Below are 27,427 nucleotides of genomic sequence, written 5' to 3' on the forward strand. Positions count from 1 at the left end.
ATTTGCGTAACAAGCTGCTTCTGCGTAAGTGAATAAAATAAATATACTAATAACGAAGGAAAAAAATAAACTTACTAATAACGAAGAAAAAAAATAAACTTACTAGCCGATCTTACACCTTTTTATAAACAACTATCTTTTCTATTCTTATCCGTTAGCCAATGAGCAATAAATGCTTAGAAACTGCTAACCCTACGAAACCAATCAGCGTTTTGCGGATTCAAAATGTTGTCTGCCAATAACTTCACTAGATATTGCAATAACAACATAAATATTGTAGGTTTCGATTTTCATAGATGCCGTAGGTCATAGTTATCAAAATGGTTCTCAGGAATGCATTGCGCCTTATATTTCCAAAATTAAGCAATACGAAACAATTTTGTTCTCAAAAGAGGTTATTCAGTTTGATTAACGAGAACAAGGATAGGTTATATTATATCGCTGGTAGTATAGGAGCAGGAGTAACGTTATTAATTTTCAGTGACAAACTTCAAAAATTCGGTACTAGACGTGATATTGGATTAGTACATGCTAATCAGCATTCTAAGAATGTGAGTTTTTTTTTTTATCACGAATTAATTAGTAGCATGATTTTTATTTTTAGTTTGCATCATTTTGTACACATGTAGACGGAAATCCCATTAAATACTCCTTTGTAGCTGTTTCCAATTTAACACTTATATATTTGAAACTAATATTGTTTTGAAGTTCCCAGTTTTTTTATATGTTAATAAAATAAGTAAATGTTAAGTATTGTGAGAGTTTGTTAATTTTAAAAAGTTGTTTTTGTATTAACCTGAATTTATTGCTGTTATTTGTTTTATTTCTTGTGTCCGCTTCAGTCAATGCTTATTAATTTTTAATTTTTCAAATTAACATTTTGCTGTTTTGTAAAATACTTTTATTGCATTTTTAAGTGAAGAATTAGTAAAGAATATTAATTATGTTCTTTGGATTTTCATAAATTCTGCTCTCTTTAATAAAGAGTTTCGTAAACCTACTTTGTATCATCTAGCTATAGTTATTAGGAGAACATGCTTCTTTATATACATAACTTTTATGCTTTTTTTATACTGCTATTTAAATTCATTTTCACTTTTTTTTTTTTAGACTAAAGATGAAGACATTCAGATGTCGCAATTAACTCAAAGAGAGCGAAGGTTCATAAAATTTGCATCTGTGGAGTATGATGGACAACTGTACATGACACCACAAGACTTTTTAGATTCTGTCACAGAAAGTGATCCACGACGTAAATATTGCTAATTTAATTCCATGTGGAATTTATTTAATTTAGTTCTTTTGTAAATTTATTTTTATTCAGCTCTTTTATCATTTTTTTTGAAATTTTATTTTTATTGGGAATGCCATTTTTCCCTATTGTTTTCATTCAATTCCATTGATATTTTAAATGATAATGCTTAAACTAGTTTTACTAAATTGAAAATATATATTATTTTCTGATTTTTAAGTTGAAATTTTTTTACTATAAGGAAAAAAATTTGACTGAAATTCTCTTTATTTCATATTTTTATTTATGTTTTAAATAATACAGTGGTATATGTTTTGTTTTGTTTTTTCTGTTCATCTCAGGTGGTGCTGAACCATACCAATTTCAAAAGCAAGGATTTTTTTTAAAAAATTCTGCATATAACTACTTTCAAGTGCTACATAATAGCATAATCATTTTTGCACTCTTTCATTTCAAACACTCTTGGAAATTGTATTTTTAAAATTAATTTGTAAATTTTATAAACTGAAAGGATTTCCGAAATCTAAGATCATATTTGAATAAAGAGATAATTATCTCTTCATCAATGAAATAATTTTTTTTTCACAGTAAAAAAAGTTTTTTTAAAGCATGATATTAATATAACTGAATTTAGCCCACAGTTAAATGTTAATGTCCTAGATTAATTTGATGAAAAATTTAAGTCCATATATTTTATTATTTAACAATTTTATTTAAAAGAGCCATGAAAGATTTGGCTATGTGTTTTTTAGAACAATCTTCCTGCTATTTACCTATTTAATTCATGTTTCAGTTATATTTGGCAAAAAATTATATTTAATATACAATATACCTTTTCTAAAGGCTTAATTAACTTTTCCAAACTAATTTATAATGCATTCTAAATATTACTTAATAATTTTATAGCTTATATTTATTCTTATATACTATGTTCAATATAATTACTGTATTGTTGATTTATATTGTGTAATTTGGTGATTCTTTGTGTACATTATTTCTGGAGAAATATTAGATTATTTAAAGGATTATAGGAGGATCATATATTATATTAAAGCATTATTATTGTAAGAGTAGATTGTTTAAAAATTATTGTCTTCAAATATGCATTATTTTCAGAATATATTATCTATATGAGCTATCTTATTCACCTCTTCCCATCTGTCATTTACACCTTGGGAAAATGTGGATAAATTATGATAAAAGTTGAAGCCAACATTGCATTTGTCTTAGTTGATTTTTTTCTTTTAGATAATTTTTTAACAAGTTTTTTATTAAATGTTTTGATTGTTAGTTATAAAATAGACCCATATAATAATTAATTATGTGGAATTTGATAAGAGATATGAGATGATGAATGAGATGCACCATGTGGATGAAACATTTCATTTATCCTCGTAACATATTAAGTTATTTAATCTAAATTTTAAAGTTTCAACTTATAGGATTTGTAATGTCTAATGCAATCTGAATTATTATTAATTTCTAATTTAACTTTAAAATCATTTAGAAATGGGGAAAATATTGAAATTAACCTTTTTTTTAAATTATTATTTCTTCAAATGAATAATTCAACCATATTTCGTCCCAAAGGATATTTTGAAATTTGTTAGGATTGAATTTTGAAAGGATATTTTTATTTATTGTTGGTTATTATATGTTACTTGAATATACAATGTTTTCTAATTGTAAATTTGATTCATACTTTTTCTTACAGCTAGACTTAAACGAAGGGTGTTATCAAAGAAGGAGCTTCATTCGCTATATGATAGTACTCCTCCTCGACGCAAGGGTAGCACGAATTTGTTTCGTTCTTTGCATGACAAAGGTATGTATTTTATTATTTTGTTTTAAATTTTGTCCTTTTCTTATAATTGTTCTGATGATATACAACCTTTCCAGAATTAGATAATTATAGATATTTGTAACAATTCATTAGCTTTGTTTTACTTCTGAAATTTTCATATAAAAATGTAGAAAAAGATGGAATAAACTAAGTTAATTGTTTTATTCTAAAAATGGTATTCAGCAGTTTCAGCTTTGTACTATATATATATAATTAGAAATATACTAATATATATTTGTACTATATATTTAGGAATTTCACTGATTGCTAGTTATCAATTAAGCTTGGCTGTTGAGAATCATTTTGTTCCACTTCATTACTCTTTGGTAGTAAACTCATAGATTGGGATTTATAAATGTAGATGAAGTTTGGACTTTAAAACTGCCATAATTAAATATATCTCAAGCTATCATGAATCCATTTTAAGGATCTTAGGAAACCCTTTGAAAATATCTGATTATTCTTATAAATATACAATAAATTGCCTTTTGTTTATTTGAGGAGTAATTTAAAATTAGCGATAATTTTTATGAATTGGAATAATAAATGTAATTTTATTTGGCTAATTTTTATTCTCATACTTACATTTTTATGTGTATAAATAATGAGTTAAAGTTACAATGTGCAAGTCATTAAACTAAGACACTGAAACCAGATCTAGATAAGTCATTGTATTAATAAAAGCATTAAGTGAGCAGAGCTTCATGCCTACAGAAGATTGAAAGATTTTGTTATAAAGGAAGTGGCTGTTTTATTATCAGCAAAATTGTTCAAGTCAGTTTTCTTCCTTCTGTATAGGATTTCTGTATAAAACAATAGATTTTGAACAAAGTATTCAATATCTATTATACGATTTTGAAATCAATGATGAATGGAAGCTTGATTTGGAATATTTCCTCAGTGTCAGCATATTCATTGCTAAAGCATTTATATCATGTACAGTAATGTATATACAGATAAAATGTTTAATCTAAAGTTAACCATTGGATATAATATTGTTATGTAGAACAATAACAACAGCACAGAAATCATTCATCAAAAGTTTATTAATTAGCTACTCTTATCTTCCAAATGAGAAAATTTGAATTATATGCAAAAAAATAAATTGATTTGTTCTGCTCATGAATTATCCTTTATTATTTTGTATTTTAAAAAAAAGATTTATATTAAACAAAACAGGATGTGATGATTTCACACTGCATAAAAGAAAAAAATAAGATGCCTAATCTACAATTAAGCCAGATAGATCATCATCTCTTGGGAATATTCGAGATATGATGTATCCATATGGAACACTGCTTACAGTAACAAAGAAAAAGGATATGAGAGATCGTTCATGACACAATCCACATTGAAACATCTGTTTCTTCAAACAATCTCAATACTAGGAATCTATCAGCTGATGATCATCGTCCATTCGAAAGTGTAGATTTAGAATTGGAAGAAAATAATGACTGGATATTGATTTAATTTTTGTCCATATGTATTAACATCAACTAATTTTTGATAAAAATGAAAACTTTTCTGAGGTTCTCAAATTAATTTATACATATTTTTTGAAAAATGCATCTTTTCAAATCACAGCACATACTTATGTAAACTATTACCTGTTCAATGTGCAGTGGTGTAATTTATTTTCATTGTTAATTTTATTGTAACTGTGCAAATTCAATTCAAATCAAACTCTTTGAACTCAATTATTAACCTTTATTTGTAAGAGGGGTTCTTTTTAAGCAAATCATCTATAATTTGAACAAGTTATTGTTTCTGTTATGGTTTATTTTATAAATGAAATTAATATGGAGTGGTTAGGTAAAAATCTGTAGATTGATTCTAAGCCATATTTTACTAATTTCAAAGTATGTATTGTGAACAAACACATGAAGAACTTCAACAAAAAATATTTAGACTGTTTACAGAGTGAAGACTAAAACATATGCATATATGTAACATATTTTTACAGCAAATTTTGCTGATGTGCCTGTAATCCTTGATTTCTAATAGGAAGTACAAATCACCCATCTACAATAATTTGTGCTATATTTATTGTGCTCTAATTTTATATGCATATTATAATGATTTAATTTTATACCTGTAAATTTGTTATTCATTCCAAATATTAATAAATAGTTTTTATATTTAAATTTATTACCAAATTGTATGTTAAGCATTTATATTTTATACTTCTTTTCTAGGCATAATATCTTATACTGAATATCTGTTTCTACTGTCTGTTTTAACCAGTAAGTTGGATTCTATTGATTTTTGAAGCTCAAACTTTTATACTGTTATGTAAAAAAAGTATGTATTTTATTGATTATTTATGACATTTAGATTTTTGGTTTTTGATAAACATGAAATCTTGTAGTTTTTTTCCTACATTTAGAGTATACTTCCAAACAAATTATTCTCTATGTCTGTAGATAACTGTTTTTAAGAATAATTTTATTCATATATTAATATAAAAGGCAGAAATTGCTTTGAAGTTTTAAAATAAAGATTAACAACCTCTTGGACATACTTCCTCACTTAGCATGAAATAACAATAGAGATGATATTGAAGGTATGAAAAAAATGCAAATATTTCCAAAAAAAGTAACTCTTGAAAACAAAACAAGAAATATATTCTGTTGACATAAAATAGGATGTCAACCTTAAATATAATTAAATATATATTAATAAAATCTTGTGATGTTATTTAAGATTTCAAACTTCACTGAGGATGGAAAAATTAAAAGAATATATAAGAATGAGTAGGAACGCAATCTAACATTGAAGATGTGTCCTCAAATACAAAATATTGAAACTTGACTGCATTGATTTTCAGTATATTTTTGAAAGTTTGACTTATTTATTTTCCTGGTCTGTAAGTACACAATTTAAATTTGTGTTTTGTTAGAAACTATTAAAATGCAATTGGCCTTTTTCATGCATAGAAATAAATTCTGGTATAATTTTCCCCTGTAAACCTGCATTATTATAGTATTCTTAATTGCTAATTACTAAACTATTAAATTAATTAATTAATAATAAGTTTAGCTAATTACTAATTAACTAAACATCTGATAGTATTTATTTTGAAAATTTTGAACTATAAATAATGATACATATGTTTTAACCATTGATATGGTTTTAAAGGCAGTATTTTAAAGTTTATCTTTTAGTGATGTTGCTTTATATTTATATGGTCTTTATTTTTTGTATCAAAATTGAGCTGTGTAGTCATGCTTATTCATTTTATTTTTTTTATTTGAAATTTCTAAAAAGATGCCTTGCTGTCAAGCATGATGTTTACACAGATTGCTTACTTGTGTATTTGGTATTAGTCTTGTACTGTCTTTTGACTCTTGAATATTGCATATATTGCAGTAAGTTGGTATTGGGTGCATTATATTAAAAAATCAAATTTACATAGAAGCCTGCTGGCATAAACTTATGTCCATGTTGGAGGGCAATGTTTGGCTGAAATAGATTGGACCATTCTGGCATTATTCCAGTTAAACATATAGCTAAAATACGATAGAATTATCCTTGTGCAAATATCACAGACATGTATTGAGTATATTGGTGGCTAATGGAAGTGAGTGAATATCAATGTGAATTTATTGTAAAAGATTTCTAAATAAGTGCATACTTAATCTGTAACTGTTGATGCATTTACACTCAAGTTTTGTGAAGCTGGATCTTTCGTAACCAATTCGTATGGTATTCGTTAATTGTGAAAAACTTGATTCAGAAAATTTTCATGCAAGCAATCAAAATCTTTCTTCTTTCTCACCCATTTTTTTTTTTAATGCTATTCTATACATTAAATGTTCCAGCATTTCTGTAAAACTTCATTACGCATCTTAATCTGGAATTCTCCTATTTACTTAAAAAGAAACACCATCCTTTAGCCTACATGCATCATGTTTCTGCCAAAATACGTTCCTATATGAAATTGATTTATTTTGAGATACTTTGCCAGCCTTCAAATTTTGTTGGAATCCTTTAAAATCATGGTGTGTTGTGAAGATGTTAGCTTCTACTATGTTATTGATCTTTTGCTGTCAATATTTATCTTGTTCATCAGTTATTAGATGCTTAAAATGAATAATTAAAAAAAATGCATCTCTTATGTAATGCAAGTTTTGCATTATTTTGCACCAGCAAGTTTATTATGGCAGTTATCATTAGATAATAGTTTCAAAACTTGTATTTGATTAAAAATAGATGCTCTTCTTCTAATAAATGAATGTCAGAAAGATATTAATACTTTATTTGGGGTTATTCTTAAAATTCGTGTTATTTCTTAGAAACATTTTTTTAAAACAATGTGGAGAAATTGAAATGAATTGTAAGTATTGATTGGCCTCTTCAGTTTTATTTGTCCTCTTTATTAATCCAAATTTGTAACTGCCTGATTTCTTGTGTCCTTATCTATTTAATAATATTCATATTTTTGAAATCTCTGTGTTTCTTGTACTTGGCTATTTTTCAAAATATTTTTTAACAAATATATATTTTTAACAAGTTTCTTTCTGTTTTTGTTAAAATCCATATATTCCAGTGATTTCTGCAGAGACTATTGTTTGTATCTTATTAACAATCATTTCATAACATTGCCTGTATCTTTTTTTTTTCCTTCTGATTTCATCATAACTCTGTAGCAATACAAGAACTAATTCATGATAGTGAAATAATAAACTATATAAATAACTTCATCTGAAAAAGGTAATTTGGTTAAGGCTTATGGTAAAAAATTGAAACTAAAACTATTTAGGAAAATCAAGTGCATGTCACATTCTAATGCTTTCATAAATTTTTTGAGCAATATTATTCATTATTAATTCACTAAATGTAAATGTTTGTAATTGATGCAAAAAAGTTCTATTTAATTTATCCATATAGGCAAAATCCGTTAAATTTCTCATTCATAAATAAAACTGTAATCAGATGTATAGGAAATTTTGTGTAAGGTGATTATTTATATTAGATTCAAAAAAATATACATATGCTCTAAAGTTTTTTTTTGATATTTCATCTATTATGCCAAGATATATGAATTAAAGCAGTTTTCTTTTAATTGCTGTTTGAATAAAATGTATAATAATGATTAAATGAAAATTTTGTGTTTCTATCTACGTTCATCGGAACCATACATGTTTGTTTTTTAGTTAACAAAAGTTTTGCCGTTTTCTCTTAATTTTTTTTTCTGCTAACCCAGAAATTACTTTAGAAACTGCATAATTTGAAGCTTCAAAACTATAATATATGTAATATTGTTGAAAATATAAATATATCATTTGCGTTTGTTACCAATAATTTATGAACATATTTCATTATATTTTAGAACCTCAGTCAGGGTTTCGAATTGCTTTTAACATGTTTGATACAGATGGAAATCAAAGAGTGGATAAAAAAGAATTCCTTGTGGTAATGTATATTAGATTATTTGATTTCAAAATTATCGCTATGGAACTGAAAGTATATATTCACATGTCATATTTGATTTTTGCTTCACATGAGAGGTTTTCCAAAGGTTTTTATTGAAAAATATTAGTTAATCTTCTCAATATGGACAGTTTTCAACAAATCAGTATTAATTTGTAAACTATATAGTTTATAAAAATATATGTTTTAACTTACTTATATAAACATTTGGGAAAAAACGGATTACTTGCTTATATCTTCTGCACATTTAGTTGAAATTAAATTTGCATGAAAATTAATTTCCTGCTGTTTTTGTTGAATGCATTTTATTTTATTCAGTTACTTATTTTTCTTTAAAAATTGAATTCCATTTCTTTTTTGTTTAATACTTTGGGTTTTGTTTTATTATTTTGAGCACATTATTTTCTTAGGTTCTACACCTTTTAGTAAAATCTTTTTTTAAAAGAACTGCTGAAACTATAGGACTTTACTCAGGTGTACCTCCTGCAGTTGTAAGTAGTTTTATTTTGAAAAATGATTTCAATTTTAAAAATGTTTAATACTTTAGTAAATTTTATTTAATGTGGTCAGTTATGTTGCTTTTTAATTAAATTATTTCCCTTCTTTACTGATGAATTGTCTTTCGTTCTGAATTTATTGTTACATTAGCCACCTAAAAATACTTATATAATTCTTCATAAACATTGTGTTTATATACTTTTGCCATTTTCAAAGTGTTTCTATGTTGATATTGTAAGCCATCTAGACAAAATGATATTTTAAACTTACATAATTTTGCTGTTTTAAAGGAAATAAAATAATTCAGGAATATTTTAATTGATTTATGATTGAATATATATATATATATATATATATATATATATATATATATATATATATATATATATATATATATATATATATATATATATATATATATATATATATATATATAACTACTGTTTTAGTAAATATGTATTTCAATTTATAATGATGAAAAATAGCAACAATTTGAGTCAAGTAAGTTTGCTTTTTTAATTCTGTAACTAGAATATCATTTGAATGATTTTTTTTATATTTTTCACTTATTTTAACCACTCAAATAAGAACTGAGGCATGGTTAAATGTTGTATACTTGTATTATTAATTAAAATGAATGTGAAGAATTTTTTTTTTTTTTCTTTTTTCAAAAATGTACTCATTCTGTTTCAACTAACTTCTGTTTACAGATCAGTAACAATTGTGTAGAGTGTTAGTGCAATTTTTACAACATTCTGTTATGTCAAAAAATATTTATTTTCTTTATTCTTCTGTGAGTGTGTGTTAAATTAAATTAACTAACCTGTCAGCACATGATTTTTTATTTAATTATTTTGTAATTTATCTAATGTGGATTTCTTTAGCATTCTCTATACCCATTACATAATTAAATGAATATGTTTGTAATCAAGAAAAAGTAATTTAAATTTTTCTTCAGTTGATAAAAATTTAATATACTCTCCCCCCCCCATTTGCACAATATTAGTCAAATAGAGCATTAAGGCAAAACAATTCTATTTTTCTTCTAGTTAATTAATAATTTTGTGCATTTCTAGCTGGAAAAAATATTTAGCACAGTTGCAAGAAAAGGAAATATGTTACGACGGAAAGATCGATCTAATAGTGATGTAAGATTTGCTTTATCTGAATTTTGATGTGATCACTGCAATTAGCTTCTGCACTGGATTGAATATGCTTAAAGGATTTGCAATTTAATTTGCTTGATAAGAATGTCTTCATAATTTTGCTTGTGATTTGAAGTGCCTCAATATGTTTTCTACAAAGCTTGCTTGCATCAACTTATTTTTGTTTTCTATTTAATTGAATAATTTTAATAGTTTTTATAACCTTATAAACGTTAAAACTAATCAATAAGGAACAATTTTCTTCATCAGTTATACTTTAATTAGTGCTTTTCTACTTTTCCATTTTTCTATAAGTTTTTATGTTAATTAATAATTCTTCTTTAGATAAAAGTTAATTTATAAAACGTGCATGTGCATTCTTTTTCTTTTTTTTTTTATTTAACTCGCATATGCTTGCTTCAGTTTGCTTTAAAAGGCAGATTTACAGCTTGTTGCAACTACTTATTGCCTAATTGTAGTAACATAAAATTTTAAATTAATATATCAGTAAAAATGTTATTTCCTGTAAAAACTGTATATACTGACTCATGTTATTTCGAATTATCTATTTTTATCGAAAATATGTTTTTATTTCATTTTCTGAAATATCTACTTTTATATTTCACGTTCTGTCATTATGAAATAATATTCCTAAGAAATATACTAATATTAAAATTCATCATATAAAAATCATAAAAATTTTTCCCTTTGTTTGTAAAAGAGGAATATTATTTGAGCAGAATACTACATGTGATTTTTTTAATTCATAGTTTTAGTTTTATATTAATTTTAATTTTATGGAAAATCATTTTTATTTCGCTTTTGAAAATGTTTGCTTTGAATGTGAAATGTTTTTGTCGCTTATGCACGCTTCTTGAATTCTTACTTGAAATCTGTATTTAACAGTGCAGGGTTATTCAAAGAGAAGAGCCAGATTTGAAAAAGGTATTTTTAATGAATGGCAAAAAATGCCATGGTGACAGATGCTATACATCTGTAGTCAGAGGGAAGTTCCAAATTTCATTTTAAGCATCCGTATAATCTCTGTAAAACTCTCTTTGCTTGTTTACAAAAAAAAAAAAAAAAGTGACACCACAGGAAAAGTTTTGTGCTTCCTGAGGTGTCACAAAGAGTGAATCCATTGTTGCAGTTCAGAGTGGTTTTCATTTAAGTTTTACAATGAGCCGCCTCTTCAATAAATTTACAGTTGGTACAAGAAATTCATAGAAAATTGTTGCATATGTAAAAGGGAAAGGCTTTGCTTATCCTTGCACATCAGATGAAATTGTTGAATGTATCTGAAATGCTTTAGAACATAGCTCTAGTATAGTCTATATGGGGAGTACATAAACGACAACATGTATGTACTACCTAAGTCTGCTACTCTTCAAAATCTGTGAGGTCGAATTGTTACATCAATGAGTTCAATAATCAGGCACCAATTTCTTTTTCTTCATATGTGACAAAAAACTTTCTTCATATACCATGTTTGCTGCATAACAAATGGTGTTGATGTCAAATTCATAAAATAAAGCTTTGAACTTTTATTTATTGAAGTATGTATCAAATGTGTCTCTGTCCAATGTTGCTCATTAGAAATAAGCTTGTTCCTTCTTTTTGAATAACTCTACATTTTTGCATTTATTTAATCATCATGTGGAATTATTGATATCTCAATTCTAAAGATTGCTGATAAAATCTTTTTGGAGGGGGTATCATCAATAAATTGTATTCTAAATTAGAAGTATTAAAACGTGAATTAATGTTAATATTTTTGACAGTTTGCATTTTTAATTCCATCATCTATTAATTTAGTAGCAATATGATGTGATAATATTCTCATGAATTTTAAAAATATTATACAGAATTTAGATTTGTTTTAAAGTTTAAAATTAATATGCCCTAGCTTTAAGACTTTTTCCTTCAAATCCTAATGCTAAAGATATATAATGGAAAGTTGAATTTATTCATAAGGAAATAATTTCTTTTATCTCAAATGAACCTTCGTCTCCACAATATGACTTTTACAAATAATTACAGGTAATTCTGATTAGCAGTAACATGTAACATTAATACCAGTAAGATGAAATTGCATTTTCAGATTTGTTTTGAGAATATATGTTCTAATTATTTGATTAATAACAGGAAGCATAATAACAAATGTTCTCCTTTATTGCATGAAAAAAATCTTCCAAGCTTTTACAATATAAAACCATGGAAGAAATTGTCATCATTTGGAAGAAATGATGCTGTTCATAAAGAATTGTCATAATTTGTCTGTATATAACTGGATACACAAGAGTCAAAATGGTTTTATTATATATGATTTTGGCTGATTGATATACTAATTATGTTGCAAATTATCATCTTCTAAGTATTTTATTTTCAATGTGTCGTAAGTTCTGGGTATGTATAAAACATGTTAGAAATAAATTAACATAAAAAATCTAGTACTAGATTTTCTCCATTTTTGTATAGTGTTTATCATTTTTTTAAAGCTGCAGTAGAAATATTTAGAAAAGCTTTGGGATGATAATTTATGAGTTGAATAATACATTTTTAAAGCAGTGCAGACATTCGAATAATTCGTAATTTCACAAAAAAGAAACAGTAAAATCATAAATTTATGGGCTTTAAACTTTTAAAAAATAATTGTGTATATGGGAAAAAAGTCCTATTAAATTATGCATCAATAACATAGCTGCCTCATTGTCAAATTGATATCAATTATATTTTATTATTATTTATATTTTATTTATATTTTTATTGATATCAATTTATAAAATTGATATCAATTGCATTTATTTATATTAATTGATATCAATTATAGGAAGATGCTGATTTTGATACTGTTGATACTACATTGTTAATTCACCTATTTGGTAAAAAAGGAAACGAAGATCTCAGTTATGATGATTTTTACAGGTGATTGATGATTTTTCGATCTCTCTGCCAAATTTTCTACATAGTTAAACGTAGTTACATAGTTTTTTTTATGTATTATTATATATAATAAACAAATTTATAATCAGAATTAATCAATAAAATTATTTATCACCAGGTTTATGGATAATTTACAGACTGAAGTTTTAGAATTGGAGTTTACAGAATTTTCAAGAGGAATGCCGACAATATCAGAAGTTGATTTTGCTCGAATTTTACTTCGCTACACACTTGTGCATAGCAGTGATTATGAAGCTTACATAGAGAGAGTTCATGAACGAATTCCAGATGAAAAGGTTATATATTTTAATTGTAATATAATTTATGCCTTATAATTTATCTTTATCTTCTTTTAGAACTCAAAATATTTAAAAATATCTTCATTAGATTTTTAGTTTTTGCGAATAAAATCACAAAACATTTTGAAAAATATTTTTTTTTATAATTATATGTACTGAAAGTAAAACATAACATAAAAACTTCTAGATCTGATTATGATTCTTAGCTATGAAACTTCTGAATTATCTTGAAACACTGCATTCAAACTTTGAACACTTCGCTGCAATTTTTTGAGAATATTATTTGATATACTGTTTTTAATTATGTATATCCTTTTAGCGGGTTAAACGAAACAAGAATGTTCTTTTAGTGATATCTTTATTCTCTTAATGATTATCAGAGATAAGGTTCTATTTTTAGATACTTTTTAAAATGTTCTTTGTTAAACCCATGACCAGCAAGTGACAAGCTCTGTCCAAGGAGATAGAAAGCACACAAACAGATAGAAAAAGGTTATTTGAATGCATTCAGAGCTTATGTAACTTCAAAAGAAAATTTTGCTGTAATTATTGCTGAGCTTGCATTCTGATTTGAGCATATGTAGACTGAGTGGTTGAGAAATTAAAACATGTGCAACTCAGATGCTAAAGTGAAGTTTGAATTCAAGTGATTAGAAAATAAATAATTTTGTAATATATTATAAAATTTTAATATGTGTATGTGTGTTACTAGCATTGTATGAAATATACGAATAATTATTTATTTTTTCTAGGGATTGTATATTATACTTGGGTACTCTATAGAATCAAAGTATGAAAAAACAAAACGTAACTAGGCTATTATTTAAATGATGTTCTTTCCTCAAAAATAATGTTATTTGAAAGAAAAAATGAAAGAAAGTAATTAAAAACCTTTTATTAAAACTACATATAGAAAAATTAAAGTTGTATGAAACAAAATTTGTGCCTTTCTTATCAAAAGAAATCAGATAAAATATGAGCCTACTAATTGCATCAAAAAAATTTAATTTGAATTGCATTTAATTTTATTGTTTACTAGCCACCTCTGAGTTAATGGTCACTGAAATGTTCAATTAAATATTTTATATAACTTAATCTTAAAGATTTCCACAGCAAAATATCTTCTAATTTTGATAGTCATATGACCCATACTTTTTTAGAATTCTTGCACCAGTCTGTGCATTGTCATATATATTTCTCTAATTTTCTGCCCCCCCCCGAAAAAAACCATGTGAAATTTGATTTGAAATGGAAGGATTAAGATTTAGTTAACAAAGCATTATTCTATAAAAATTTATTTGATATATCATAAAATTTACTTTTAATTTTATTAAATGGTGTAAATATTAATATTTATTTTGTTCAGTCGATAAATGCACTTTTGAAAAAATTATGAAGTCTAAATTTTATACAGTCCTTTGATCGTATGAATTATATTTAGTATAATATTGATATTCCAACTTTTATATCACAAAAACCTTTTAATATCCTTTGATTAAATCTGACCAAGTTATGTAGCTTTGAATATTATTATTGTAGGTCAATCAGTCTTAGAGGGACGGCACTTTCTGATAAGTATATTTTCATTGAAGCAATCGATGGAATGATCTAAAAACCCATATGTTTATAAAATAGTGATATCCAAATTTTTATTAATGGAATCAGTTTTTGTCACAAAAAACTATAACTTTTTTATTTAAAATGTTAGTGTCTCAGCAATATTTTATTAAATAAAACTCATAGGACCGAGGGTCTTAATAAAATTTAAAATTGTGCAATTCATCAGAATATTTATTGATTCAAACTATATAATATATAATTATTTATTGCATTAAAACCATTTTTCTTATTAGATGTGCATATTAACAGTTTAGAAATTAGCTATGGTACCCATTTAGGGTGAATATCCTGTAGGGAAGCCACATATTAATTTTCACTAGGTTAAGTTATAACACACACGTTACACAGTGGTTCTTAAAATTTTTAATCAGAATTTTCTCTAAACGTGATTATTATGACAGGCCCTATTACGTTAGAATAGTTAGTGAAGAGCCAAAACTTGTGATGAGAATTTAGATAGCAAATGGAGAAAAAAATATTTCATAAATTTTGTTTTAAGATAAGTTAATTGATCTTTTTAAAAATATTTTTACTTATTTATTTTGCATATGTATTAAAGTTTTTTTAAAAAAAATGCTCTTTTTAAATAATCTTTGTATTTTTTTTTATATATAAATCCACAAAAATGTTTACAGCTATGTGATGGGACAAGTTGCAACATATTAAAATTTGCGTTGTGTTTGATTTACGTTGTTAGATTTTTTTTTCACTAAATATTAACATGTATCTACAAAGATCAGATCTCTCTCTAAGGATTCACCTCTAAACTAGTCTAATAGGGGCTCATTTAATAAAATAAATAATTCCTGCTTCACCGACCTGATAAAGAAGCGTTGGAAAAAGAATAGAACATTATTAAGAAGAATGAAAACAAGGTAAGAAAGAAAAAGGCTTAAGTAAAGATATCCCAAAAGAGGGAAAAGGGGGGTGGGTGGAGGAGGAAGATGAGAATTCTGAACTATCGTGCAGTGTTGTAGATTACGTAAGACCCCGGTTGTTCACGTTTAAGTCGCGTTCTCTGAGGAGCATGCGCATTAGCGAGAGAAGAGGGAGAAAGAGACCCGAAACCCAGAGAGAGAGAATCTCCAATTAATTACGCGGGATTTTTATGTAATGTCACGACCGACTTGGAATGTCGGATTAAGTATTATTGAAATGTAACTATGTATATTAACGTCGTACAGTCGTCATCAAAAATAAATAAATAAAGGATACTATTTCGAAATTTTTAGCTGGTTATTTATAGTCGCATCTTCACAAAATTGGTGTCGATGGAAATGGCTCGAGGGGACAGGTTTATACCAACCGACAAACTGAATAACCGAGTTAATTAAAATGGATTAATTAACTACTATTTCGAAATTTTTAGCTGGTTCGATTTATTAGCTCGTAATTAACTTCTAAATTAAATTTTATGAAATTCTGATGATAATTTCAAGAGTTATAAGGATTCTGAAAACTGACACTTCCAATTGTACATGAAATTTATGCATTTTCTGCGATATCTTGAAAAGTATTATATATTTTTCTCGACTTTTTTCTCTCACTAAAAGGAAATCATCATTTTTCATTAAACCATGAAATAAACGCATAAATAAATCAAATTTTTTAAATGAATTTTTAAACATGAAGGTGGAAAAAAAAGTGAATAGTAACATTAATAAAATTTTTACATCAGTGCAAAGCTGACGTGCTGAAATGTCTGAATTCAAAAAATTGTGTTCCTATCTCAAATCCAATTTGTGAAATAGTAAAATTCCCACAGTCGATTTGCAACGCTCACTTTTTAAGGGACCGTATATCAAATTTACTTGTATTCACAGATCTACTCTTCATGAAGCGGAAGCTTCAATGGCATTTATAATATCGCAGTTACATTAATAATAAATTTATTTTCAGATCAAACGATTTTAATATAATATGAATTTTGTTTTCTTTTTTTAAAAAACTGAATGTGTTTTTTCTTTCACTAAGACAACATAAAATTTTATTGCTTGACAGATTGGCAGTAGGAATGTTTAATTATTTTTTTCATTTTACCGGCGTTATTTAAAAAGTGAAATTATTTAATATATGGTACCTGGTGGGTTGTCTCTTTTTCAGGCGGAGTTTTCAACAAACAAAATTATGTATATCTCAAGAATTACTACGAATTTTGGAACGAAATTTGATAATCATATATAAAAAGGCCTGCTGAATCGAATTATTAAAAAATCCGAAATGGAAAAATTTCGAAATAGTAGTTAATTAATTCGGTTAATCAGTTTGTATATCTCAACAAATCTGTTCCTTTAATCCATTTCCATCGACACCAATTTTGTGAAGATGTGACAATTAAAAAGTTACAGTAATGCCCTCCCCACCTTTTTTTTTTTTTTTTTTTTTTTTGTCGTTGTTGACGACTGTACATAAGCAAACACCTTAAAAGGAACTGATTAGTCTCCTTTATTTTGCATCCTGAAATTTCTGAGGTGGCCTGAACCACATTTTATTGACGAGCCATCCAGGATACATATTCCCATTCCATACCCTATTTCAAGTATGGAAGAAAAGCGGGTATCATAGGCTCACACTAAAGCTTAACTCTGAAAAGGGAGAGGACTAACATTATTGACAAACATAAAATTTGTTGCGGTTCTTGTTGCTTGGATTTTATACTTCATAATTTCCGAACAACGAACTTCGTCTTTGTATTTAATTGCCTGACTTTTCTGTTTGACTCTTGATTAAAAGGAAATAATTGTAATGATTATGACAACCAAGAATTTACCTTCGAATTCTGAAAACGATATTGTAGAAAGCAATGATATAATTTCCATCAGATGCTACTTAAATTCCATGGCCCATCCAATAATGTATTTCTTAATAAAGATTTTGGAGGAATTTCCCTGTGTTGCTTTAGGTGTATTATACAATTAAAAAAAGTTTAAATTAATGGTTTTACTTATTTATATATTTCCTCTGCTTGGAATGTAATATTTAGTATGAAAAAAAATCTTTTCAGTAATATTAACAACGGAAAAAAAATGTGTATTGTATTAATATTCAAATTGCTAGAAATATTACTAGAATTTATTATGAGATAAAATTGACTTTTATTTCTGGTATTACACATTTCGCTAATAGATTTTGTATTGTATAGTCGCCAAAAAAAAAAAAAAAAAAAAAAATAGAACACCTCTATAACTTTATTTATAATCGCTCTTTCACAAATTTGGCGATTTTAACAAATTTCACAAATTACAGCGATCTTTGGAACGCAATTTGACACACATACTTAAAAAGCCCTGCTGTATCGAATTATTAAAAATATAAATTCCCGTAATGAAAAAATTTCGAGCTAGCTGTTAATAAACTGATGTTTCGAAATTTAATTAGCTATGTAATTACTCTTGTTAATCAGTTTGTCTGTCTCAATAAACCTGGCCCTTTAAGGTATTGCCTTCAATACCAGTTTTGTGAAAATGCGATAGTAAATACAGTTACAGAAGTGTTCTTTTTTTTTTAATGACTGTACCTATATTTAAAAAGATTGATTCTTGTCAGGCAATAAAAAATTGTGTGTTTAGGTTTTTAATAAATATTTCCTTCTTAGGAATTATTAAAAATTGCAATAATAACTATTATTGTTTATATTTAACCTGTGCAAATACAATATTTTTTAACATTCTGAAAATATTAGAGATATATGAAAATTATATTTGTTATAAAATTTCTATAAATAGATGTTACTTTTAAAGCTTCAAAAATATTAGAAAATATAACTTCTATCATATTTGTGCAATAAAAAATATTGCAAACAACTATTTCTTTTTCCTTGATTTGATGTTATTGTTCTATTAAAATCTATTTGATTGACAAAAATATTTTCATTTATCTATATATTACAAATTGTTTCTAATTGAAACTATATATTTAGAACTATGATATTTTTCCTATTATCATAAAATAATGCTCAATAACATAGTTTATCATATCTTCACAATATTATCCAGCATTCAGACTATTGTACAACGTCATGGAGGTATTGTAGAATATCTTATGCCAATAGGATTTCCACCATTCAGCTTCAATTTAATTAAAGACTACTGCTGTTTCATTACATTTTAGCTTTGCAGTATTTATTTTCATGTTTAAAAATTTCTGTAAATTTTTTTCTATGTTTTTTCAGTTCTGAGTAAAATAAGCAAATCAGAAAGAAAAACAATAGGGCCATCACAAATGTTTTAATTAAAATTAAAGATTTCTGTACAAATTCTTATTAAAAGTTAAAAGATTCTAATTTTTCTGCAACTGGGAAATTGAGTTTCTGAATAATGGCAAATTGAAAATGAGCATAATTATAATTAAATTAATCCTTGTATCTTGACACTCATTACAGGTAATAAAAGTTTGTTGCATATTTTAAGTTATGTATTTCAAATTTTAGACATCTCACTCCATTTTTGTAATTTGCATTTTCTATTTATTTCTTTTAGATTTTAATTATGCATATTAATATTTTACAAGCTATTAATTACTTCAGTGATAACTGAAGTACTTCATTGAAATAATTAAATGATAACAAACTGTTTGATAAATTAATTAATTGAAATGCATGCTGATAGTTTGAATACTAAGAGCATGTAAAAATTCATTCTGGTAAAGGAAAAAAAGGAGGTAAACTTCTGCCATTACACCATGTAAAAACTCATATTTAAATCACTAACATTTATTTAATTTTTTATGGTTTAACTTTTTAATAAACTTATTTGCATAATCTTTTAATTTCAAAAGAAGAATTCAGTGTTAAGGAAATTCAATAATGTTTTTGAAATTGAGGGAGGGGGGTTGTTTTCTGCAGACCTAATAAGTGTATAGATGTTTAAAACTTTTTCTTGCATTTATTTTCTAGAAAATATCATTTTTCATAATTATTTTGTTTTATACAGACATGTGATAAAAATTACACTTTTCTGGTTTTAGTTTGCATACAGAGTTAACTGAATCTTTTAATTTGGGATTTTGTCAATGTGACAACAACACATTATTAAAAACTGATTTTTTTCATGCCTTTATTTTATTTTTATTTGTCTGAAATATATTCTTAGAGAATATATTTAAAATATATTTTTGAAAATTGAAAAAAATTATACATCAAAATAATAGATATCATTGAAAATATAATGTTTTGAATTCTAAAATGATGTAAAAATCATTTTTATACTATAATATTTTCGAAACTTATTGCCAAAAAAAAAAATGTCAACATTTCGCTTAGTTTTTAATTAATTCAGATTCTAATTAAGATTTTTAAAAAGAACTCCAAGGCACACATTCCACTCTCCAAAGGATATATATTTCAATATTATAAATTTTGCAAAAGATCGAGATTTTTTTCTTAGGTTGGAAACTATATATGAATTCTGCACTTGAGTATAGTACAGAAATGGTATAATATGGTAACAAATTTTGTTCTATCACATTTAGATTACATATCAATATTTTCTTTACAGGGCATATCATTCGCTCAATTCAAAGCATTTTGTCAATTTCTGAATAATCTGGATGATTTTTCTATAGCTATGAGAATGTTTACATTTGCCAATAGACCTATTTCTCAAGGTAAGCATGTTTTCTTATCTGCAATTACTGTAATCAATGCATTCTGAAAGTTCTGTAATACATGTATCAATTATATGTAATATTATTCCGATTCTTCGATATAATTTCATAATTCTCACTTCATTATTATTAAATTTACTTCATTTCCTATATTTGGCCTTTTTTAAGTTTAAACTAACTTTTAAAAAAATATTTTGTTAAAATATAAGTGAAGGAAATTGAGTATAAAACGTTTTCACGGCAAAGTAATTTGTTACTTTCAAGTACAATTTTAATTTATTTTTAGCAAAATCTGTTTTTATTGGTTATATCTTTAATATAACCAATAAAAGTCTTGCAGTTCTAAAAATTTTGTGTTCAGTTTACAATCAATAAAAAAATTGTCATAATATTTATTCAGTAATTTAATAAATTTTTCATCTTTATTTGTAAATGTAAGAATTAGATTCCTTTTTATATGTAATGCAACGAATTTCATTTAGTCAAAATGTTGTCTGTAAAAATCAAATTCAGTAACTGAATCAAATGTTCAGTAAATTATGCGATTATCAGTATACTTTTACTGAAGAAATATATTTGTTGCTTCGCTTTTTACAGAGGAATTTCATCGTGCTGTAGCAATATGTACTGGTCATAGTTTAGATGCCAACTTAGTCAATGCTGTATTTCAAATCTTTGACGAAGATGGAGATGGTCAATTATCGTACAAAGAATTCATTGCTATTATGAGAGATAGGCTGCATAGAGGATTCAAGGTATTTATAATCATTTTTATTATTTTCTTATACCATCTTCTTCAGAATGAAAAAAGAAATGTCAAAATTATTTTAAAAATTTAGTGTTCAGAAAAATCTTTTGTAATAGCACATTGAAAATTTATGCTTTTATTTAGTTTCTTAAACTGCTAATATGAAAAGACGACTGTAGCCACACTCAACTTGAAACTCAATTTAGTGTATAGCTCTCTTGATTTCCATGTTGGTTGCATCCTTAAAACTCTTAATAATACATTGCTTCTCAGCTTTATTTCAGCCTCATGTACTGTATGAACATTCTGTTAAATAGGAACAAAAACGCTTATTTATGAAGCTGGGTATACTATGCTGCATATGATTTAATGCAAATTTTTCAAAGGTTACATAATTTTTTAATCCATTTTTATTTGCATTTCTTACAATTTTCTTCTCTCTCATATATTCTCTGTTTAAATACAATGATATAATCAATAGAAAACTATAGGGGGAAAAAGAAGGCATTCTTTCATACCTTAAAGAAATATTCAAAAATATAATTTAAAATAATAACTATTTTTATTGGAATTTTTGAGCTGCTGATTAGTAAATTACATCATCATATTCATAATATCAAAATATTTTTAAGTTAAAATATGTGCTTTCAAATTATTTGATATTTTTTTTCTCAACATAAAATGTACGAATCATGGCCCTTAACCCATGATGAAATACAAATGAGATTTAATAGGCATTTTCCATGATAGATTATACTATAGTAATATATTAGATTTCACAATTTGTTCTTATATGAACAATTGAAAAAAGACTAATGATTTATTTTCTCTACCAATCCTGATAAATCATTACATAACAAATTGAGATATTTCATTTGTCATTTTCTAATAATGCTACTATTTCATATTGAAACTATTATTCTGAAGAATATTTCAAGTTGTGTGAATATGTTAAAAGTGCATTACCTTTTATATAAACATTTAGGAATCTGAGTAAAGCTGTCGGTAAATTAAATTAAATAAAAGCCTGCAATAATAAAAATAGATCTCATGAATTCCATTTCAAAGAGAGGGGAAAAAAGAAACTATATTAATTTATCTGTATATTATTTAGTGACATATGAGTGTTCTAAATGAACAGAAGCTGAGAGTTTATATTGGTTAGTATTTTGTCCATACCATTCTTAGAATAAGCACAAACTTTCAAACTAAATTTGCATATATTATGATTAACAATTGATTTTTCAGTCTCATCTAGTGAAAACAGAAGGATGGGAAGCTTTCAAGTCATGTGTTAAAACAGAAATGAAAAATTAAGTAAAAGACTTGGATTACAGATAGGTACACACGTCAGTGTTAATGTTCAGAATAGTGTGCATGTATTTTATGTCTATGTAAATGAGTTAGTTGCCTCCTGTTTACTGGTTATTTGTATTTTTAAAGACACGTTGTTGAATTCCTGAAAGAATTGTTAAATTCAGTAAGTTCTCTTAATGTTGTTTAGCAATTGTATTAAATGTGCCTTGCATTATTCAAGTTATTTATAACCGTACTTAAAAATAATTTCATCATAAGTTATTGCAGTTTCACTGTATGTTTTGAAACATTTCATTTGGATGAATTGCTAGTTTGTTGCCATATGCTTGTCATTTGCATTGTTAAATGGAAATCTGAGGTTTGTTTAGATTACATTCTGAACATTAATAGTTAGATCTTGGAAGTATGTTATATGGAAATGTATTCGATTGTCATAGTTTGATTATTACTATATAAAAAATAATTAAATTTAAATCTTATACTCTAAAATAATATAGGAAATGCATACTTTATAGCTTTTAATCATTCTAAATTTTAATTCAGAAATTATATTTCATCATCAAATGTGCCTATATACATGCATGACAATTTTGCTTGTATGTTTTTTTACTACCACCATCTCATATTGAAAATACGAAAAAAAAGCATTATAAACATGCTAATTATCGAAAAATGAGCTTCATGAATTGAAAAGTGCGTAAAATTAGCCTTGCAAATCCACTGATAGTGAGATTTTGATTTCAGCAATAAGAATCAAGATGACCTTATTTGAATCATGACTTCCAGATCGTTTTAAGCATCTTTCAAGTAATGTTTAAAAAATCATATTGTTAATAAAATTATTGTTAATTGTTATTAATAAAATTATTGTTAATAAAATCAAAAATCGTTTCTAAAACATATATTGTTTAGCTTCTGTGATTTTTACAATAAATGATATGATCTGTAATTTCGCATAAGAATGAAATGATTGTGATTTTAATAATACATAAATTAATACTCAAACATCATAGTTGGGTTTTACATAGGCTGATATTTAAAACATTGCTATATTTTAGAACACAAACTGTATATTATGAAGAGTTTTGTACCTTTTTCATTTCAAAAAAGCAAAAAAGAGGTTTTCATTAGATTTTTAAGGGAAGTATCAATATATCTGTCATAATAAAATTAACGGAGTTTTATTTAATAAAGTCTTTGGATTAAAATGATAGAAATTCCTTGTTTTCTTTTTTAAACGAGAGAAGGAAATAATGAATGATGTAAATCAAAGTAATCAGCGACTGTTTATGAAAATAAGTGGTATCTTTATTTCGTGTTATTTTCCTTTGTTTAAAAAAGTTTTTCACAAACTTAATTAATGTAAACTTCTATTGCCTTCCATATTGAGTATTCATTATTGAATTTCTGCATACATTATAGATAGATAGATACTTTGAAAAAATTAATTGAATAATTCAATTCAGTTCAAATGTTTTGCATAAGTAAAAATGGAAGCAATAATTGATACCTCGGATATATTTTCAAAGAACGTTTCTCATCTGTGAATGTTATGATAAGTGCCTGTTTCATTATTCATTGAAAATAACCTATAGATCAAATATGTGATTGAATGACTTTCACTGTATAAAGTTGGACTGTCTTTGTATTGTATTCATTTGTTATATTTTTTATGTTTAGAGCATTATAGAATTCATCTTATAAATTAGATAGGAAATTATGAGCAATTCAATCATATAAAGTTTCTTATTTAGACTAGTAGAATTGAAAGATTCTAAACTTATGGCAAAAATGTATTAGCACATTTTGCGCCCATTACATTCAAGTATGCCTTTTCTGTAGTATGTAGATGGTAGATTTGGCCCAAAATGTGTTAAACTGTATCATCTAAGCTAATACTTTTGGTGCTTGTCTTCCCATATAGGATAAAATCCTTAACTTCCTTGCATTGTTACATATCAGTTGCTTAATAGAGATGGGCAAAGTGACATTTATTGATATAGGATCTGATATATATTATGAACTTTCTAAATAAGACATCTTTTTATTTGTAATAAATTTATTGCAAACAATATATTGCATATTTTATATATGGGTCAGTTAGGATAATTGGAAACAAGTTTTGCAGACTTTGTAATTTTCTTCGATTTGAAATAATCATATAAGATGGGAAATGAGCCTGTAATTTATGTGAATGCATAATCCTATTCAGAAGAGCTCATTAAGCAATACTTTTTCCCAAATTAATTTATTAATTAACCAGACTCAAGTACAGCAAATTCATGATTACACTGACCAGTTTCTGAATACACCAGGGACTACGGAATAATTGGGAACATCTCTGATCATAGAAAAAAACTAATTTGAAGAGAATATATTTAAAACATTTAGAAATTATTGCTTATTGCCTCAGAATTTATTTTCCTAACAGCTCCAAAGTATTTTTTTTATTGTTTTTCAATTAAAATATATTCTATTTCATGGAATATTGCTTATAAGCTATCATAATTATTTTATAACTTTACTTTGAAGTAATTTATAATTATTCTATCTTCAGTTTTATTGAGAAAATTGGGAAACAAACCTTTATAAAAACCAAAATTACTAGATTTTATGAGGCACGAGAATTAAATATCTAAGATTTAGAAATGTACTTTAAAATGAGTAAGTACTAGTAGTAAAGAGTAGAGTTCACACTTCAGGTAGAACGTTTAATTACCAACGAACATTTATACTATCTAAAAAAATTATTTATGTGAAAGAATCTGGTAGAATAACTTTCACGTGGTTGTCGGAAATCGCAAACTATTATTAACAACCTAAACAAATTTTGATTTAATCAAATTGGTGCTCTTCAAACCTATCGCATTCAATTGACGACCGTCAACTCCATCAATCTCTCTGACTTAAGAATAAGAGGTTTTCATTCCAGTAACTTCAACATAATCAATCAAAATATAAATATTTGTTGAAATATCAAAAATGAATTATATGAGGTAATTTTTACCGTCTTTCCAATCTCCATTAATTTTAATATAACTTATTATTGTAAAATAAGTTATTTCAAATGCTCTAAAAATACATGTTTTTATTACTGTAAAAGCCTATTCCTAATTACCCAAAATGAAAATTGTCGAAAGCAATATAAAGCATTATCCAGTTTCTCGAGAGAAAATCCAAAAATGAAAATTGTACTCATAACCTTTATATCCTACAGGTTCAAGAAATATATACAACTTACCTTGCAAATAACTGATGTGGGAGGGGGGAATAATGACTCTTTAGAAAGTTTTAGTTTCACTTTTTTTTAAAAACTTAACAAGGCTGCAATTAAAGTAAACAAACATTAAAGGATAACATCGAAAAAAGCGAGAATGTGTTGTTAGTCTTCCTCTAGAGTGCCTTAAAAAGGTACATGCGTTCCACCTGGCTAAGGTTTCACCGGTGCGTTCCGTGATCACCATTCTCAATTACTCCTCGTTTCCAATTACCCATTTTGATCCTACCTGATTTTGTTTCTAATTTGAAACAGTTATCATGTGAAATACTGGCATTTATTGATGCTTTTAATACGCGCAGTGAGTAGAAATTTTCATGCATTTGCATATAGTGATTTCTGTGCTCAAAATATTGTGTTATATAGTTGCCTATAGTGATTTCTGTGCTCAAAATATTGTGTTATATAGTTGCCTTAGTCTACATATTTAGGACCTGGATGCGTGATCGTGCACTTTTATGTATAAAAAATATGAAATACGAATTCCTCCCTGTTGAGATTAATATTTTTAGAATCGAACTATATACGATTGTTGGCTTATTCATTGTTTAAAAAGTGACACAATATTGTTGGTTCAGCGCGAGAAGTGTAGCTAGATATTAAATTCTTGTATACGCCGATTTTTTTTTCTTTGGGGTCTATTATTTTCGTTGTTTCGAAATTTATAAATTCATCTGCAAAAATTGAATTTTCTGAAATAAACTTTATTCATTTATATTGCTTTGATTACTGATAATTATTCCAAATTTGATTATCTTGATCTTTACCTGATGACTTCGATATTTGTGTAATGTTTTATCTCTCAAAATAAAAGTTGAAAATTTTAAATTGATTTGTGTCAAATATTTATTTGTTGTGCAATTTTACACAAACATTTAAAATCATACAACTCCGAAGTCGTTACAACATAACTCGTTATATTTCATTCTGATTGCATTATTATTGTAATTGCTAGATAATTCATTCGTATCACATTAATAAAAAAACTTCGTAATTTTGTTATCAATAGGCAAAAAAGAAAATACCAGTCCGTAATTGATACACTTCATCTAAATCTTTAATTCATATGTCAAAAATCATCAAAATAAAGTGAACTCCCAATCTTAAATGATGGATTTGAATAATGACCCAAACTAAGAAACACAATACAAATAAGAAAACAAATATACTACAATTTTGAACTACAAGAAATACAAAAATTTAAATCTGTAGTTTACAAAAAATATTTATACATGATATTTGTTGAATTAAAATTGTAACTCTTGATTTGAATCAGTTTAATGTATATATTGTTTGAAAGAAAATAATGTGCAATGCATTTCTTAATTTATATCGACTCCATTTTTTTTTTTTTTTTTTTTTTTTTTTTTTTGCAGCTGATTTATTATTTTTTAAACTGTTTTTGAACCAAATTTGCAGAACTCAGATCAAATTTTTATCTTACTAAT

At 26.0% G+C, this 27,427-nt stretch overlaps 1 protein-coding gene across 3 annotated transcripts; it reads left to right on the forward strand.

The window, feature by feature from the left end:
- Window positions 1–261: 261 nt before the first annotated feature.
- Window positions 262–26,793, forward strand: LOC129958532 (calcium uptake protein 3, mitochondrial-like). 3 transcript variants are annotated; one of them, XM_056071068.1, is made up of 12 exons: window positions 262–551; window positions 1,111–1,252; window positions 2,967–3,077; window positions 5,291–5,338; window positions 8,428–8,510; window positions 8,939–9,019; window positions 10,103–10,174; window positions 13,002–13,096; window positions 13,233–13,410; window positions 20,529–20,637; window positions 21,235–21,392; window positions 22,634–26,792. In XM_056071068.1, exons 1-12 carry the CDS (start codon window positions 321–323, stop codon window positions 22,700–22,702), a joined length of 1,377 nt encoding a protein of 458 aa, XP_055927043.1. In that variant the 5' UTR covers window positions 262–320; the 3' UTR covers window positions 22,703–26,792. The 3 variants fall into 3 exon arrangements, with proteins under 3 accessions (XP_055927043.1, XP_055927044.1, XP_055927045.1); XM_056071069.1 differs by lacking the exon at window positions 10,103–10,174 and having other exon boundaries at window positions 22,634–26,793; XM_056071070.1 differs by lacking the exon at window positions 8,939–9,019 and having other exon boundaries at window positions 22,634–26,793.
- The last annotated feature ends 634 nt before the right edge of the window (window positions 26,794–27,427 follow it).

Source organism: Argiope bruennichi, chromosome X1 (genome assembly GCF_947563725.1).
Source record: "Argiope bruennichi chromosome X1, qqArgBrue1.1, whole genome shotgun sequence".
Taxonomy (NCBI): domain Eukaryota; kingdom Metazoa; phylum Arthropoda; class Arachnida; order Araneae; family Araneidae; genus Argiope; species Argiope bruennichi.

What these genes read in the sequence shown, in the direction of transcription:
- LOC129958532 (XM_056071068.1), top strand. Translation starts at nt 321, where the DNA reads ATGGTTCTCAGGAATGCATTGCGCCTTATATTTCCAAAATTAAGCAAT. An exon ending in CACAGAAAGTGATCCACGAC is followed by an intron (nt 1,253 to 2,966) that starts GTAAATATTGCT and finishes TTTTTCTTACAG; the next exon opens with CTAGACTTAAACGAAGGGTG. An exon ending in CAGGTGTACCTCCTGCAGTT is followed by an intron (nt 9,020 to 10,102) that starts GTAAGTAGTTTT and finishes GTGCATTTCTAG; the next exon opens with CTGGAAAAAATATTTAGCAC.